Here is a 16,041-nt window from a genome sequence, read left to right as displayed (position 1 = left end):
GAATGAAGGCTGACGAAGATGGACAATATTAAAAAAAAAGAAGCACCCTCCTGATAATGCTGACATTGATTATACACCGAGTTGTTGTCGACAGCATAATCACCTGACCTGGGACTTGTCACTGCTTAATCAGGTAATCATTCATATTCCTGAATCTGTATTAAATTTGAGAAATGTAACTGATTTCCATTCAGTTTAGCTTGTTTCCACTGAAACACAATAACAAAAAACATCTTGTGTTTATTAGTGACTGACATGGCTATTTTGTGATATTTAAAGAGATTAAGGTCTAAATAAGGTGAATAAAGGGATAGTTCAGCCTGAAATGAAAATTCGGTCATCATTTATTCACCCTTTCTTTTTCTGAAGAATATATTTCTTTGTTCTGTTGAACACAAAAGAAGAGCGTGAAGAATGTTGGCATCCAGACAGTTGATGATAGCCATGGACTTCCATGGTATTTATTTTCTACCATGGAAATTAACGGCCACCGTCAACTTTCTGGTTACCAACATTCTTTAAAACATCTTCTTTTGTGTTCAACAGAAGAAAGAAACTCATACAGGTTTTGGAACAACTTGAGGGTGGGTAAATGATGACAGAATTTTCATTTCGGGCTGAACCATCCCTTTAAAGAAATTTTCATTGGAAAAAACTAAGCTCTTTTATTTTACAAGATAAACTTGTTACTTGAATGCTATGTAGTTTCACAGAAAATGAACTGAGATACAGCTAATGGCTATAGCTCAGAGGTGTTTGTTCCTCTTCATGAAGAGTTTAGCTCCAACACCTACCTGGAAGTGTTCGTTGATCCTAATGACCTTGAATAGCTTAATGACCTTGATTATCTGCCTCAGGTGTGTTTAATTATAGGGCTGGAGATAAAATCAGACACCCCTGCTATAGTGCTTTCTTTTGATATTGAAGCATTAATAGATTTTAGAAAAATAAATGAAATAAACAGAATTTAACGATATAATTGTAGTTAGAATATTTTGTGTTCAGCAACTTTTTAAAAAAGTGAATCATATTGTGTTTAGTATATTAACATTCTTGAATTTCTTGAATGTGGCAACTGAATTGACTTGTTCTTGAGTAACATCATGTTTTCTTTTTCAGATTTCAGAGAACCCAAAAGGAAAAGAGGCAGTAGTCTGATATAATCCTGAACCTATTTAGAATCAACATCACATTGTAACATTGATCAAACCATATTACCAAAGATTATTTCTGTTAATTTCAGTGTAGATTCAACAGCAGTGATGTAGATTCAACATCTTAGGCCCAATCCCAATTCTATTTTATACCCCTTCGCCTACCCCTTGCCCCTTGAAACAGAGTGGCAAGGCGTAGGGGTGAAAATATTCCCCTAAGAAATGGGACACCTCTACTACACCGTTACACGTCATTATACATCGCCGCTAGCGCATGCGTCACAGGAGATGCGCCGATGTTTATCACAAACTTCCAAGATGCCATCGTCAGCTGTTGTCATCTCAGTTGCGTGGGTTACAGCTATTTTTTTTGCATTTTTCTTCTGAAGTTCGCAGAAAACAACGGAGATGACGATATCTTCGACGCCTACGAATTTTTGGACTTCAGGAAACGTTGCTCGTTGTCAGCGCGAAAACGAATGAGCCTCCGGGTTTCCTCTGGTGTCCCTGTTTGATAAAGAACATACAAGACTGATTGATCATGTTGCAAAAAGCACAAAACTCTAAGCACTGTTCGTTTATATCGTGTTCACATATAACCACAAGAAAACAATGCGTTCATAGCAGACGTCCGGTAAAAGATAAGCCAGTTCCCTGCCGCAATTACATTCTCCAGTTATCAGACATGAAAATATGTTGCGGGACTATCGTTAGCGAACTTCAGTGATTTTTTTTTGCAAACGTTTCTTTGAAGAACATGACCGTAAATATGAACACAAGATTGAATGTAACATAAAGAAAATTATTATTGGCAGCCATGTTGTAGCCAGTGTATGCAGGTACATTTCTCATACCCCTTCGTTTGAAGTGTGATCCCGAAAAATCTTCGTTTCAAGGGCTATCTGGCCCTTCCCCCTAAAGTGAAGGGGTAAGGGGTAGAATTGGGATTTGGCCTTAGTGTAATGTTGATCCAATTTTACCATTGATTATTAATTTCAGTATTGATTCAGCATCGGTGATGTAGAATCAATCATAGTGTAATGTTGATTCAGTAGCATTACTATTGATTTTTTATTCAACAGTTTCAACATTAACTGAGGGTGCAAAAGTGATGTTCATAAAATATCACTTTGTAATGTTGAATCAATACTATTACCGTTGATTTTTGGTTGAAATCTCAACATTGCTTCACCATTAACTGAGGGTGCATGAGTGATGCAAAAACAACATCACTTTGTAACGTTAATTCAACGTAATTAGTGTTACTGTTAATGCATCAACACTGACTCAACATTGTCTCAATGATTACATGCTATCTGGGGACATTTTCCTGAAACCATATTGTCGCAAAGTGGTCGTTCAACCACGTTGGTTAAGGATGTCACGCACGTGGTGGAGTAATAACTTCTTTTAATGAATCTGTTTGAGATCGAATTAACGCTAGATGTTTTGCTATAAATTACAGACATGGCATCTGTGGACTATTTCTCATTTTTCTCAGTTATTTTCCTCTATTTCCAGATTCAATCATAGGCTTGTTCTTATAGCGCACGTTCACACATGCGCACTCTTCAAAAACTGTGCTTTAAATCTCTGGACAAACTTAAAGACGTAAATGACATTTGTATATATTCCAAATAAAATATATAGAATTACTGAATGTCAGCTAGCCTATTTTGCTCAAGATAAGGATTTATTAAAGGGGTCATGAACTGGCTTTAAAAAAAAATGATATTGTTGTATGAGGTCAACTTATGACGTTCGTTTGGTTCTATTAATTTAGCAGACGCTTTTATCCAAAGTGACTTACAAATGAGAACAATAGAAGCAGTTAAATTAACAGTAGGACAAGTGCTATGACCCTTCTCAGTTTAATCTAATGCAGTAAATGTTATTTATTTATTTATTTATTTATTTTATTATAGAACAGAATAGAATAGAATAGAATAGTAGAGAAAAGTGTTAGTATTACTGGATCAAGTGCTGTCGAAAAAGAAGCGATGCTGTTTGCGAATGTTTTATGGAACGATGGTTTCGGGAAACACCGACTCGTTGAACTGCTGATAACGACGGAACTTGCAACCATAGTTGGCTAACGATGCTTTCGGGAAACACACCCCTGAGCTGCTAAGTCCGTAGCCATGTTCAAAGAAACGGCTGAAGACGCATCTTTTTCGGCAGCACTTGATCCAGTAATACTAACACTTTCTCTTCTATTCTATTTATAAAAAATAAATAAAAAGCTTAACGATGCTTTCGGGAAACACACCCCAGTTTGTGTTTCAGCACGTCTGCATGTTTTTGCTCACCTGTCTCTCATTATTGCTTGATTTCTATTCCATATCTCCGCTTCCTTCCTCTTTGTTCTCTGCCAGTGTGTTCTGTGCTTTTTGCTGTTCACCTGTCCGTTTTTTTTTTCTTGTCTAGTGTTCTGATATCTGACATGTTATTTCTCTTCCCAGGTTGTGCGATTCCCCGTTCCTCTCCAGGATTCCTTGCTCTCTGTTGCTGTTGACCAGTTGGACTATTACTGGTGCTGGAGTTTAGATTTCCCAGGTTTACCGATCGCCTCTCTCTCTGCATTGCTATGTTGCTGTGAACACCTGCCTGTTTCCAGTTGTGAGTTAGGGTTTCCTTGTTAGTTCTGTTTGCCCCTCGCCTGACCATCCTGACATTGATTCTCGTCTCACGATCCGGATTTGATTTCCCTGGACTCTGCCTGATTTATGTACTGTCTATATTATTATTATTCAGTAAATTGTGGTTAATAATTTTTCTGCTTTTGGGTCCTTCCTTCCTGAGATTGTAACATCATCACTTAATTCACTTCACATCAAGTTACAGTACAAACTGAAATCATAAATAAACACCAGAGGGCGCTAAAACACTTTACAGTACTAAAATGTATCATCTCATGTAATCCCACAATTCATTTTTCAACCACGGGAAGACTGCTGGACACCAAATGTTACAATAACATTAGGTAAGGTATCTAATTCCAATACTGTAGCTTGTTAACTGGCTAGAAAAAAATTATTTGATAAAGTACTATATAGTATTAAAGGATTAGTTCGCTTCAGAATTACAATTTCTTGATAATTTACTCACTCCCACGTCATCTAAGATACTCAAATCTTTCTTCCTTAAGTAGAAAAGAAATTAAAGTTTTTGAGGAAAACATTCCAGGATTTTTCTCCATATAGTGAATTCAATGGGAACCAATGGGTTAAAGGTCCAAATTGCAGTTTCAAAGGGCTCTACACGATCCGGGGAATAAGGGTCCTATCTAGCCAAACAATTGGTCATTTTCATTATTTTTTTTTTACATTTATATACTTTTTAACCAGAAGAAAGAAAGACATAAATATCTTGGAAGACGTGGGGGTGAGTAAATTATCGGGAAATTTTATTTCTGAAGTGAACTAATCCATTGTTAAGTGCATTATTAAATATATAAGCCTACAATATATTATATAAAAGCATTATATTTTTACTTAACAATTGATGACTTATTATAATCTAATTCTGTCAGCTTCAGTCCAAGATGTTCCACTCAATGTTATATCTATGGCTAAACACTGACTACTGACTGTATAGCCTGCATCCATACACAGATCATGAAGGAAGCATGCATCAGTTCGGGGAACTACGCTGGACTTCATATAGCATGAATCGCTGCCAACGCTCAACTGGACAACAGCCAAAAATCTATGACATCACCTACACCTCACTCTTAAGAAAACTCTTGGTTCTACATAGTTCCAAATGAGGGTTCTTCGGTTTGTAACAACAGAACAGAACCCTGTTTCTAAGGTTCCATAAAGAACCATGCATTGAAAGTGCTGTAGGACCTTACTGGTGTTATAAATAACCTTTTCAACAATATTTATTTTCATTAATATTAGTATATTAGTCATCGATCTGTCTGGTCTTATTGTATCTTGTAACCATTTGGGTTTTAGATTAAAAAAAATTAAAAATAAAAGCTTATTGTGTCAATTAGGTACATTTATTTTTTATTGACAATGGCAGATTGTTGCAAAAATGACAGTGCTCTAACAACAGAGGTTAGCTAATAACAATTAATATAGAACACGATATAGATGTAATGAAGACCAAGTTCCAGTTAAATATCTTCACAATCCCCTGATGTCTTTATGTTCTTCATTATGTGTGTATTCTGAGTGGCAGTTTCTCTCTGCAGACGATGAGGTTATGATACGTAACAGCATCTGTTAAAAAGAATAAGTGGTATAAAGTCATGGGATAGCTTTAATGTTTGTTTTGGGAATGGGTGTGTTAAGGGATAAAGTAATCATTTAAAAAAAATCTAACAATATGGACCATAAATTCCATATCTCTGTTACTTGCCGTGTGGAGAAGAGAAGATGAGTATCCTTGTAGTCCAGTCATTTTAAGCCAAAATGGGGGTCAACCTTGAACAAATTGCAACCGAAGCAAACTCAACTGATTTTGTATCCTCCATATGTCCTGAGTAAGGAAAAAAAAAAAGCCCCGAAGAATCCCATTAGGGGAAAGTTTCGAAAAAGACCCAAATATAGCCTATTCATTCTTTTAATCACGTGAATAGGGTAAAAAAAAATTACCTTTAGATATCACCATGAAAATTACTGAGTTGATTACTTACATCAAGACAAACAAAAAATGTATTACACGTTTTTTGAAATTGTTTGTTAACATGGACAAACGGTGCATAATCTAATTACGTATGTGCTAATTTGCATAAATACCACAACAGGTCTAGACATTGGGTCTAGTCAGGTGAACATGTCTTGTTGAATCTTGTTGACACATAACAGTAAAATACTTAATGTTAAGGTATGCATGGAACCCATTTAGGCTACCCATGAGCATTATAGAGGCAGGAAGAAGTACTTTAGAAACCATGCAGCCTTTATGTCTTTTTTCTCCTTACTCAGGACATATGAGGATACAAAATCATTTGAGTTTGCTTCTGTTGCAATTTGTTCAACCTTTTTTCATAAAATGACTGGACTATTAACTGAACAGAGCTGCTCACACTTACATGTTCTGTTAAACTAAAAAGAGAAAAATACATGATTGGTAGGAAACCAGTTACAATTTTTAAAGTTATAATTTATAGACATTTTAGAAGAGAAATCATTTACCTGTTGAGAGTATGTTGACAGTCTGTGTGTGACTCATATATTTTAAACATATCTTTCCAATACAGGCTATATATATATTTAAATAGCCTACAATAAATGTTTTTTTTGATGGGCATGCTCAGTTTTATTGTAAAAAGTCAAAATCTTAGTACAAATATACAGACAATAACAACTGTAATTGATTTTAGACTCAATGCAGTGAAGCTGCAGTTAAGTCCCATGTTAATGAGGAAGGATAAAAGGGATGGTGGAGGGTGTGCAACCTTTCCGAGGGGTGATGAAGATCACAGAGTGATGAAGGTGTGAGAAACGCTCAGTACAACAACTGAATGTAAATGGGGGAAATGAGGAGAGAATTGTTGCTGATTTTAGCGCTATAATAATGTTAGAATGTGGTATAAAGGAACTCAGCCTTATATAGACTGAATTCTCTTCTCACTCCAGCACAGTAGATGGCAGACTGTGTGGTTAGTAACTTCACAACCCGCCATTAATCCTACAACAGAGGAAGACAAATGGTGTTCCCTCAGCCACAACAAAGAACTTATACTGACTCTTTGGCCACAAGTAAAACGTCTTGGTGAAATCTTCAGCTGGAGTCTATAAAGTGAGTTAGTTTTTATGTTGTCATAACAATTCATACTCATTTATAATAAACTGTTGTGCGCTGCAGCCTGGAGAGAAGTTGTGATGATGGGAGAAACGGAGGTTTTGTACACCGAATAAACACTCTTTCGAAGTGAGTTTACACTTTTTGAATGATTCACTCTTTGGAAGCGCCGCACGCTGGCGACACCTGCCGGTCAGAACGGTGTAAATGCATCAAGAACAGCCCGAACATGTATACTAATACCGTTTACAAACCAATCGCAAATGTTTTCATGAAACCGTTATCTATATAATCTACAAATCATTTAATATCTTAAATATGAAGCATATGTAGCTAGGATTTGTGTTCTCATCACTAGAGGGCGGAGAGTCACTATACAGTTTAAATGGTGCTGTATCAGGCGAAAGTGTAAACAAGGCTTACGGCTAGGCTAATATGCTAAAAAGGTTAGCCTAAGCATCACACAGCTATTGACCTATTCAAATACTGTTAAACATGCATGTCTTCCCACAGGAGAAGAAGCAAGCAGGAGGAATTACTCCAGGAGGAACTACTGACATATTATTGTAAAGATGGATTTTGAGGAAGAATCCTGCAGAATAAAAGATGAAGATACAGAGGAACAAATAGGTCAGTGTCCATTCTTGTTTCTTTATTAATAACCGCTTAAGAACATTAAGACTATACATCCTAATTTACACAATTATATAAGCTGTAAAATAACAGCAACTAGGAACAGATATGAAAATACAAGATGCGTTTGGGAAAATGGATTTATTGGCACAGCGTTGTATTGTATGCATTTTCCCAAACTCATCTTGTATATTCATATCTGTTCCTAGTTGCTGTTATTTTACAGCTCATATAATATCTTATAGTTTGTGTAATTTTAAGATGAATTAGGGAAAATGCACCTGTTACTTTTACTTTACTGTTACTTACTTTTATTTTAATCTTGAAATGCAATATGTTCGTTTTAGGTCTGATGGAACAAAGTGAAGTGGAGGAGAAACTCCATCAGTTTCAGAAATCTCAACAAAACACTCAAAGAAAAGGAGAGAAATGTTCTTGCATCTGCTCTCAGTGTGGAAAGAGCTTTGAAACTAAATCAAGCTTAAAGAAACACATGAGAATCCACACCGGAGAGAAACCCTTCACATGCCATCAGTGTGGAAAGAGCTTCACAACTAAATCAAGCTTGAAGATGCACATGAGAATCCACACCGGAGAGAAACCCTTCACATGCCATCAGTGTGGAAAGAGCTTCACAACTAAATCAAGCTTGAAGATGCACATGAGAATCCACACCGGAGAGAAACCCTTCACATGCCATCAGTGTGGAAAGAGCTTCTCATGGGAAAGTAGTCTCAAAACTCATCTGCTCTTTCACTCAGGAAAAAAATCATTCTGCTGTGATCAGTGTGACAAGACATTTATTTTAAAAGCGGAACTGAAAAGACACATGAAAATTCATGCAGATGTGGAGCCTCACCTGTGTTCTGATTGTGGAAAGAGTTTTTCACAACTCCAATATTTAAAAATTCACCAGAGTATTCATACTGGTGTGAGACCTCATGTGTGCTTGGACTGTGGGAAAAACTTCACTAGATCCGGTGACTTAAAATCACACCAGAGAATTCATACCGGAGAGAAACCGTACAAGTGCTCACACTGTGGACAGAGTTTTGCTCATTTATCATCCTTGAAAGATCATGAGAGAATTCACACTGGAGAGAAACCGCACCAGTGCTCTTTATGTGGGAAGAGTTTCAGCCAATTATCTGGTCAACGAACTCATATGAAAAAGCATTGCCCAAAGTTGTGTAAGTGAGCAAAGTTCACATTCAGATCCATCAAAGAAAATTATTTGATATTCAGATTTGGCAAAAGGTTGAATTTCATCAGAATGACTTCATTTAAAGGGGACCTGTTATGCAAAATTCACTTTTACATGGTGTTTGAACATAAATGTGTGTCAGCAGTGTGTGTACACAACCACCCTATAATGGTTAAAATCCACCCACTCCTTTTTTTAATCCCCATAAATCATAAGCAGTGTTTCAGAACAAGCCATTTGCAGATTCTAGCTTGTGTGATGTCACACTCTAGCTTGTGTGATGTCACACCATTATTATAGGGTCTATTTACCATAGCCCCTTCCCTCAGTGAGCTGAACACAGTCCTCCATGTTTTTCTCCTTGCCAGAGCATGTAACAGCAGGATTCAAGTAAGAAATGTATTCTTATTAAAGCTATAAAAAAATTTCAATCAAAAGCAGTGAGTGTTTTTCTTTTGTTGTTTGATTCATATTAGCAGAAGATATTGTAGTAGGAACTGTATATTACTCGGCTTTCACTTTACTATACAGATCTTATATACTCATGCGATTTCTTTCCCTGCTGTTTACACAGAAATAACTGACTGTTTATGAGAACTTTGCATGTTGTTGGCATAACCTTGTGTGTATTTGACATTTTAAGCACAGTAAGTCCTGAAAGAGAGCTTAGTTTAATACTGACGTCTGACATCCAGCTTTCTGTGCTCGTGCTTCAGATGTGTGTTCTCAGAAAACCATATTTCTAAAAATGTAGACTGATACGGCTTTAAAACGCATGCAGATAATAGTGAAGAACTGTAATGCCACGTGATTATGACCTTGATAGAGATGATAATCAAACAGTCAAAACAGATGTTTTAGTTTTTGGCAGTGTATCAGAAACACGGGTTGTGAAGGCTCCGCCCTCTTCTTGGGAAGGAGCAGCTCATTTGCATTTGAAGATATATGAATGAAAACAGCTTGTTTTCCTTCCATTCAAAAATGTGCATTTACAACATGGTATAATAAACTATCTGGGGGGTATTTTGAGCTGAATCTTCACATACACATTCTGGGGACACCTGAGGTGTATATTTTATCTTGTTAAAAGGAACATAAGTTCCCTTTTAAATCTGACTAATTTTCTAATTGTTTGTCTGAAATCAACATCCTGGCCCATTTCCTGGCCGTGTTATTGTCCAAGATGAAAAAAATAAAAATTATGGCCCAACTCGCAAAATGCACTATGGTGCAAAAGATGGTGTTAGAGGTGTGGAGTATATACAAGTGATTCCAAAACTACAAAAATAATCAACTCTTGCATTGGCAAAAATATTCAATAAACAAAAAAATAGCAAAAATGTTAACACGTATCCACAATACACGGTTTCACAGAGGGGAAATACAGTATATATACAAGTGAGGAAAACTACAGAAATAATCAACTCTTTCACCGGCAAAAATATTAAGTAAAAAAAAAAATTATTAAATGTTAACACGTATCCACAATACTCACAGATGGAAAAAAACAGTTTGAATTGCATTGGCCTACCGATAGACCGTGCATGAATGAGTATTCAAACACTCTTTAATACATCCCCTATTGGAGTCAACCATTCACAAAAACCAGGGGCAGTATGAAATTTCACGATGCTCAAGTACAACAAAAACTCGCACCCATAATCAACATCAAACATAAATAAACCCATAAAATGCATACCAACATCACGTGATATTCTTTTAAGACATAAATTAACATTAATACAACGCTCCGGTGGCGCCATTATTGCGGAGATGCTGATAAATAGCCCTCGCTACCAGTCTCTGCGGAACAAAAGTGGGTGTTTCTAAATTTGTGGGTGTTTTCAAACTGGTGGGTGTTTATAAATCATGCAATGAAAATGATGCCCTTCAGCCGACACCACCCCTAAACCCTACCCAAACTGTGACGTGGGCAAATCCATTAACACAGTCGAAAACACCCCTGTTTATGGCCTCGCCCACTGATCTGGTAACTCCTATTACTGTCCTGCAGAGACCTATACTTGACCAATATCACACAACCAATTTACTAACTGGTAAAAATATTTTAATGTATATGAATGCGTGTGTATGCGATGTGAGTTTATTGTAGCGGGGCGATGACTATGAGTAAGTTGAGTTAAATTTAAAAGTGGTATGGGTCTCGTGTGCACCTGGACCATAGCGGTAACAGAGGAGTTGCAAATTAAATGTGTTATTTAAATTAAATTAAATCCCCTTGTTATGTTTTTGTTATGAGATGCTTCACACTCCAGTCCAGTTGATGGCGGTAATACACCAAAAGTTGGCTTGTCAACCGCCATTAAACCGTACAAGAAGAAGAAGAATCCAACAATATATGAAGACGAATAGTGTTCCCTCAGCCACAACCCACAAGTAAAACATCTTGGTGAAATTTCCAGCTGGAGTCTAACGTGAGTTAGTTTTTATGTTGTAACAATTCAAACTCATTTATAATTTCCGTATGTGTGCAGTAGTTTGGAGAGAGATGGTGATGATGAGAGAAACGGAGCTTTTCTGGCTGTTCACAACATGTCGCGTCTAAAAGTGCGTGGGAAACGCCGGCTGGGCCGTTCAAACTAATTCTCAGCTCTTCGATTCTGTCAATTTTATTACGAAATTCAAACAATAAATACCGGTTTGGTTTCGCTGTAACGTCTCAGATCAAGCAGCACGTGAACCGATTATCTCTTACTCTTTACTACTAGTTAATAGAAAATAAACACGAATCAACAGTAGGTATGTTGAAGGATACAGTACAACTTACCGAAATGTATTAATCAGTGTTTTTCAACCTCGGAAAGAGGTCAATAAAACGAGAACAATGTCACATATTACATTTACCTCAGGAAATGCCATTTGATGACCATAGTACGTAAAATTAGCCATAGAGAGGAGTATTTTGCTAAATCTGTGCACTGTATTACATATTTATTATAGTTTTACTTAGGCTATATCATTAAAATATATTAACGTTGTTCTTATAAAAAAAACGCATTATATTGAATTTGAGTTTATATTTTTAACGTTTAATAATGATACAAATGTTTTTTCTTGAGAAAAAATAACATGTATCTACTGTACCTTAATATTTATCCAAATTAATTGATATTGACTCAAGATCGGAATCAAATCACAAGAATTGAATTGAAGTCGTGAAATTTGTGTCAAGCAATAATGAAAACAGTAGCCTACCAGTCATTGTACCATGTAAACTTTGCAACATGTTTTCACTCAACTTTTTTTTTTTTTACAAACCTAAAATCAGCCATTGCACCATGTCTTAGCAAAAATAAGCTAACATGCCGTAGAAGGTTTATCAAATAAAGAGTTGCATGAGTTGCTTTAACCCTTTCATGCATGAATGTAAAATATGACAACCTCAATCAGGATTTTTTTTCTTTGTGTTTTTATTGCTCTTAGGGCATTATTGAATTTTTTTACACATATTTTTCAAATAGATTTTCAGATGTCCACTTGAGTGGACAGTATTTGTTTATGGTTTTAACTGAAGAAGATATTGTACTAAAACATAATACAGTAATAATAGCAAAATTGTGTGTATTCAAAAAAACAATTAATAAAATGATAGAAAATCGTGTGACAACTAAAATATATACAAAAAATAGATATGCGAAATATTGCAAACGCAATTGAATTTCATACAACTTCGCATTCGCATATCTTTGATATCAGAACATAAAGACGTGATTCAAGGAGATCTATACAACCTGTCAAGATACAACTGTGGAAACCCAATTCAGATGCTCCCTCCAGAGTACCAGAGTGTGTCTATTTACCCTTATTAGCTGATCCATTCAGATTATGTTCAAGATGGACACATTTCTAGCTCTCTTATCAGAAAACCTAGAGATCAGAAGAGGTCTTTTCAGTCTCATCTGAAATTAATGAGCAGTGTTTGGGGAAACGCATTACAAGTAACATGCATAACGCAATCAGATTACTTTTTGATGTAAGGAGTAAAGTAATGCATTACAAGTAACATGCTTCACTTGAGCTAATTTGAAAGCGAAAGTAAAATGCTCTAGCCTGGGAAAACCCAGACAACTTCCGGCAAATTTAGATTTGCTCTGCAAGTAGTCTGGCAAAGAGCTCATTCAAGGCCATTTCCATGCCGTGGAAATCGTGGCACCAATCAGAAACGTTGAGGCGGGCTTTACACGATGACGATCGCTCTGATTGGTTTTAGGTCTAGCCTATCCAATTGTGCCCAGAGGCATTTGAGCGACGTCCACTCCGTTGGTGAAGCGCACCAACTTTTAAATGCAGCATTATTATATTCAAATTGCAAACACATGAGGACAGTCTCCATGAAAGACCCACTGGCAGATGAACGTGCTACTACATTTCTCTCCGAAACGGTAGGAAATTAAATTAGATTTAATAGAGGATTTTAACTGTGACAAGATGATTGACAGGGCAGTTTACATGACGGGATGCACGCGACAGATCCGTACGATAAAGATGATGAAGTAGTATGTCCAAAAGTTGCCTACTTTTTTGCTACACATTCAAAAGTAAATACATTTTCTTCACAAAAAGAGTATACTTTTATGGCGTAGTGTAACATAGGCGAATTGGGACGCAGCATATGGCTTTACACATGACGATCGCTCTGATTGGTTTTTGGAGTTTTAGGTCTATCCAATTGCGCCTAGAGGCATTTGAGCGACGTCCGTTGGTGACGCCCCTTTGGAAATGATTTGTCTATGGAGCTTTGCCAGACCATAACTCAGTTACTACTGAGAATGGTCTGGTTTTAACCAGGCTAAAAATGCTCACTGCTGCACAGGCATTCATCATTTTACTTTCAAATTTGCACCAATTCGGGAGCGGCAATTCCTTGGTGGCTTAAAGGTACAATATGTAAGAATTTTGCATTAAAATATCCCAAAATCTCAAGGCCAGTGTTATATATTTTGTTAAGTTGATTACTTACAATATCCCAAATGTTTCCAACTATTTTTAAATCGTGAGAAAATTGCGATTTTAACCAAGGAAACGGGGCGTTAGAGCAGGGGGGAGCTGGGAGTCGCCAGTCAATTGCGTCATATCCGCGTTACCCTCGGTTTCCGCTCGTACTGCGTGGAGTCCTGGACAAATGCGAAAGTTGTAGTTGTAGCGTCTATCAAGCTACAAACTTTAGCTTGTTTCTTGCAGTCGTTATGGGACACAATTATTCTTTACCGATTGCAGCTGGTTCTGTCGACAAAGCATGCTTAATTTTATATTTTCCAAATGTAGCATTCGGTAATAGTTATGTTTATGTAAGGAAAGTATTATTGCTTTAGATTTGTGTTTAGTTTATTGACATTGTTTATCACGTCTGGTGTTTATGGCCATGTAAATAAATATAGCATGTGTTATACATAAAGATGAATCAGTATTTTGGCAAATGATGTGGGCATGTTCGAATGTACTTTTACAACAATTGTTTAGAACATGTAAAACTGTGCAGCGTTATCACAACAATGAATTCAACAAATACAGTAACATCTATGAAGTATTAAACCTTACTTTTCTTGCAGTTAATTCATTTTAATGAAATAAAAGTGTGATGAGGTTTAAGAGTCAGGAAGGAAGAAGACGCGTCGTCGTGACTGGGACTCGTACTTTATTAAAATAAAGCAAAACAAACAAAAGCCGCGCACAACGCGCATTCACCGTGGCAACCGCGACGGCACAAAACAGTTCAAAAATGAGAGCTTGGATCCACCGGTTTTCTTCCTCTGCGTCCAATTTTCTCTCCAGTCTCTCTCTCGTTCCAGCGCGGCTTATAAGCGGTCTCTCCACGCCGATCACTGCAATAAGACACAGGTGCATTTGCACTCGACCTACTTGCTCGTCTCTTTTCTCTCCCATCACAGACCGCGCTGAACCACGCCCCCCTCGCCACAAAAAGCATGTCATTAAACGCAACATTTATAAAAATAATGATTTTTCGATTCCCGTCTGACTGATTTACATCCACGGTGGAGTTTAAAACGACAGTTCCCATCATTCCACGCTCCTTCACATCGTCATCAAGCTACGCCGTTGTTGTTGTTTGGAATGTAGCGCCCTCTAGCGGCAAAAATTCTTGCATATTGTACCTTTAATTAATATTCTTAATGAAAAACACAACAACAAAGCAGTACAATGCCAAACTCGCTTAAATAGGGACTTTTTCATTTCGCTTTGAAACCAAATCTTGTCAGTCAAGAGTGAGGCGAAGGGAGGTGAAATCTGACTCCTGCTGCAGATCAGTGCTGTGACTCTCGTTCAGCTCACGCTGAATTGAGCAGACACGTTCAGTTTTTAATTGTTGTGTCTGTTCTCTAACTGAACAAAATTATTATTATAATATTTAAAGTAATGCATTACAAGTAACGCATTATGTAATCGGAATGACTTTTTGATGTTACGAGTGAAGTAATCCGTTATAAGTAACGTGTTACATAATCAGATTACTTTTTGATGTTACGAGTAAAGTAATGCATTACATGGATTACAATGGATGGATATTCCGGAGCAACTTGGCATTTCTGACTAGCCATCGGCCATCTTGGTTTGAAGGAAAATAAAATCGACATGCAATGTCTTTCCACTTGGTGGCAATGGATAGGATGATGCACTAGGGTCCACTGTAGAGGTTGATGTACAACTATGCAATCAAAACCCATGCAAGAACATGCTTTTTGAATAGCTGTCCGCTGTAGTGACCTCAATGCGGGAAATGGTTAAAACAGGTTAATTTTTAAAATAGGACCTTTCTACTAACTTTTTTCATTTTTTCCCTTAGCATGGTGGACATACTAAAGTTGACCACATTAACATTGGAAAAATAGACAATTAAAATAACCGAGTTTGTTTTTCCTCCAAAGAAGAGATGACTGCTTTATGATATGTCTTTTAATTAAAATTTTCCAACTTTCATTTAAAGGGAAAGTAATCAAAAATAACAGTGTGGACAATAAATTGAGGGACATGCAAAAAATCTTTATTATAATTGTTAAAATAAATTTAATAATTGAAGAAAATATATACATTAGAGAGAATCATTACTGATATACCCCAAAAAATCATGTATTGTAAGTGTTGTAATTTCATGCAAGTAATCATGAAATTGGGATACACAGGCCTATGATCATCTGTTCATCCATCTCGGCTGAGCTTTCAGTGTTACGGAAAGGGCTAAGCTCAGTTCTTGTCACATGACCTGCGATGACCTCTGATTAAAATACGGCAGTTACTGCAGGTATTCTGATT

The 16,041-nt window shown here is 36.7% G+C and overlaps 2 protein-coding genes across 10 annotated transcripts in view; both read left to right on the top strand.

The window, feature by feature from the left end:
• Positions 1-3,927, top strand: part of LOC309478197 (uncharacterized protein) — a 60,104-nt gene extending 56,177 nt beyond the window's left edge. For both annotated transcript variants that reach the window (XM_082141811.1, XM_082141810.1), the window contains one exon: positions 3,617-3,927. In XM_082141811.1, the coding sequence (XP_081997937.1) occupies positions 3,617-3,669 (53 nt within the window). In that variant the 3' untranslated portion in view covers positions 3,670-3,927. The remainder of the gene's footprint in view (positions 1-3,616) is intronic.
• A 2,837-nt stretch (positions 3,928-6,764) lies between these two features.
• The window catches only part of LOC309478151 (uncharacterized protein), a 70,916-nt gene continuing 61,639 nt past the window's right edge, over positions 6,765-16,041 (top strand). For 4 of the 8 annotated variants that reach the window (XM_082141733.1, XM_082141732.1, XM_082141735.1 and 1 more), the window contains exon 1: positions 11,074-11,186. Coding sequence is in view for 2 of the 8 variants with exons in the window: in XM_082141734.1 (XP_081997860.1) it covers positions 7,487-7,544; positions 7,895-8,745 (909 nt within the window). In the remaining 6 variants the exon portion in view is untranslated. Of the gene's footprint in view, positions 6,912-7,051; positions 7,545-7,894; positions 9,183-11,073; positions 11,187-16,041 lie in introns of those variants that run through there. The other 4 variants (XM_082141730.1, XM_082141729.1, XM_082141734.1 and 1 more) reach the window with 3 other exon arrangements.

The sequence above is a fragment of the Leuciscus leuciscus genome, assembly GCF_965113295.1.
Source record: "Leuciscus leuciscus genome assembly, chromosome: 16".
Classification (NCBI taxonomy): Eukaryota; Metazoa; Chordata; class Actinopteri; order Cypriniformes; family Leuciscidae; genus Leuciscus; species Leuciscus leuciscus.
This window is presented reverse-complemented; position numbering and strand designations above follow the sequence as displayed.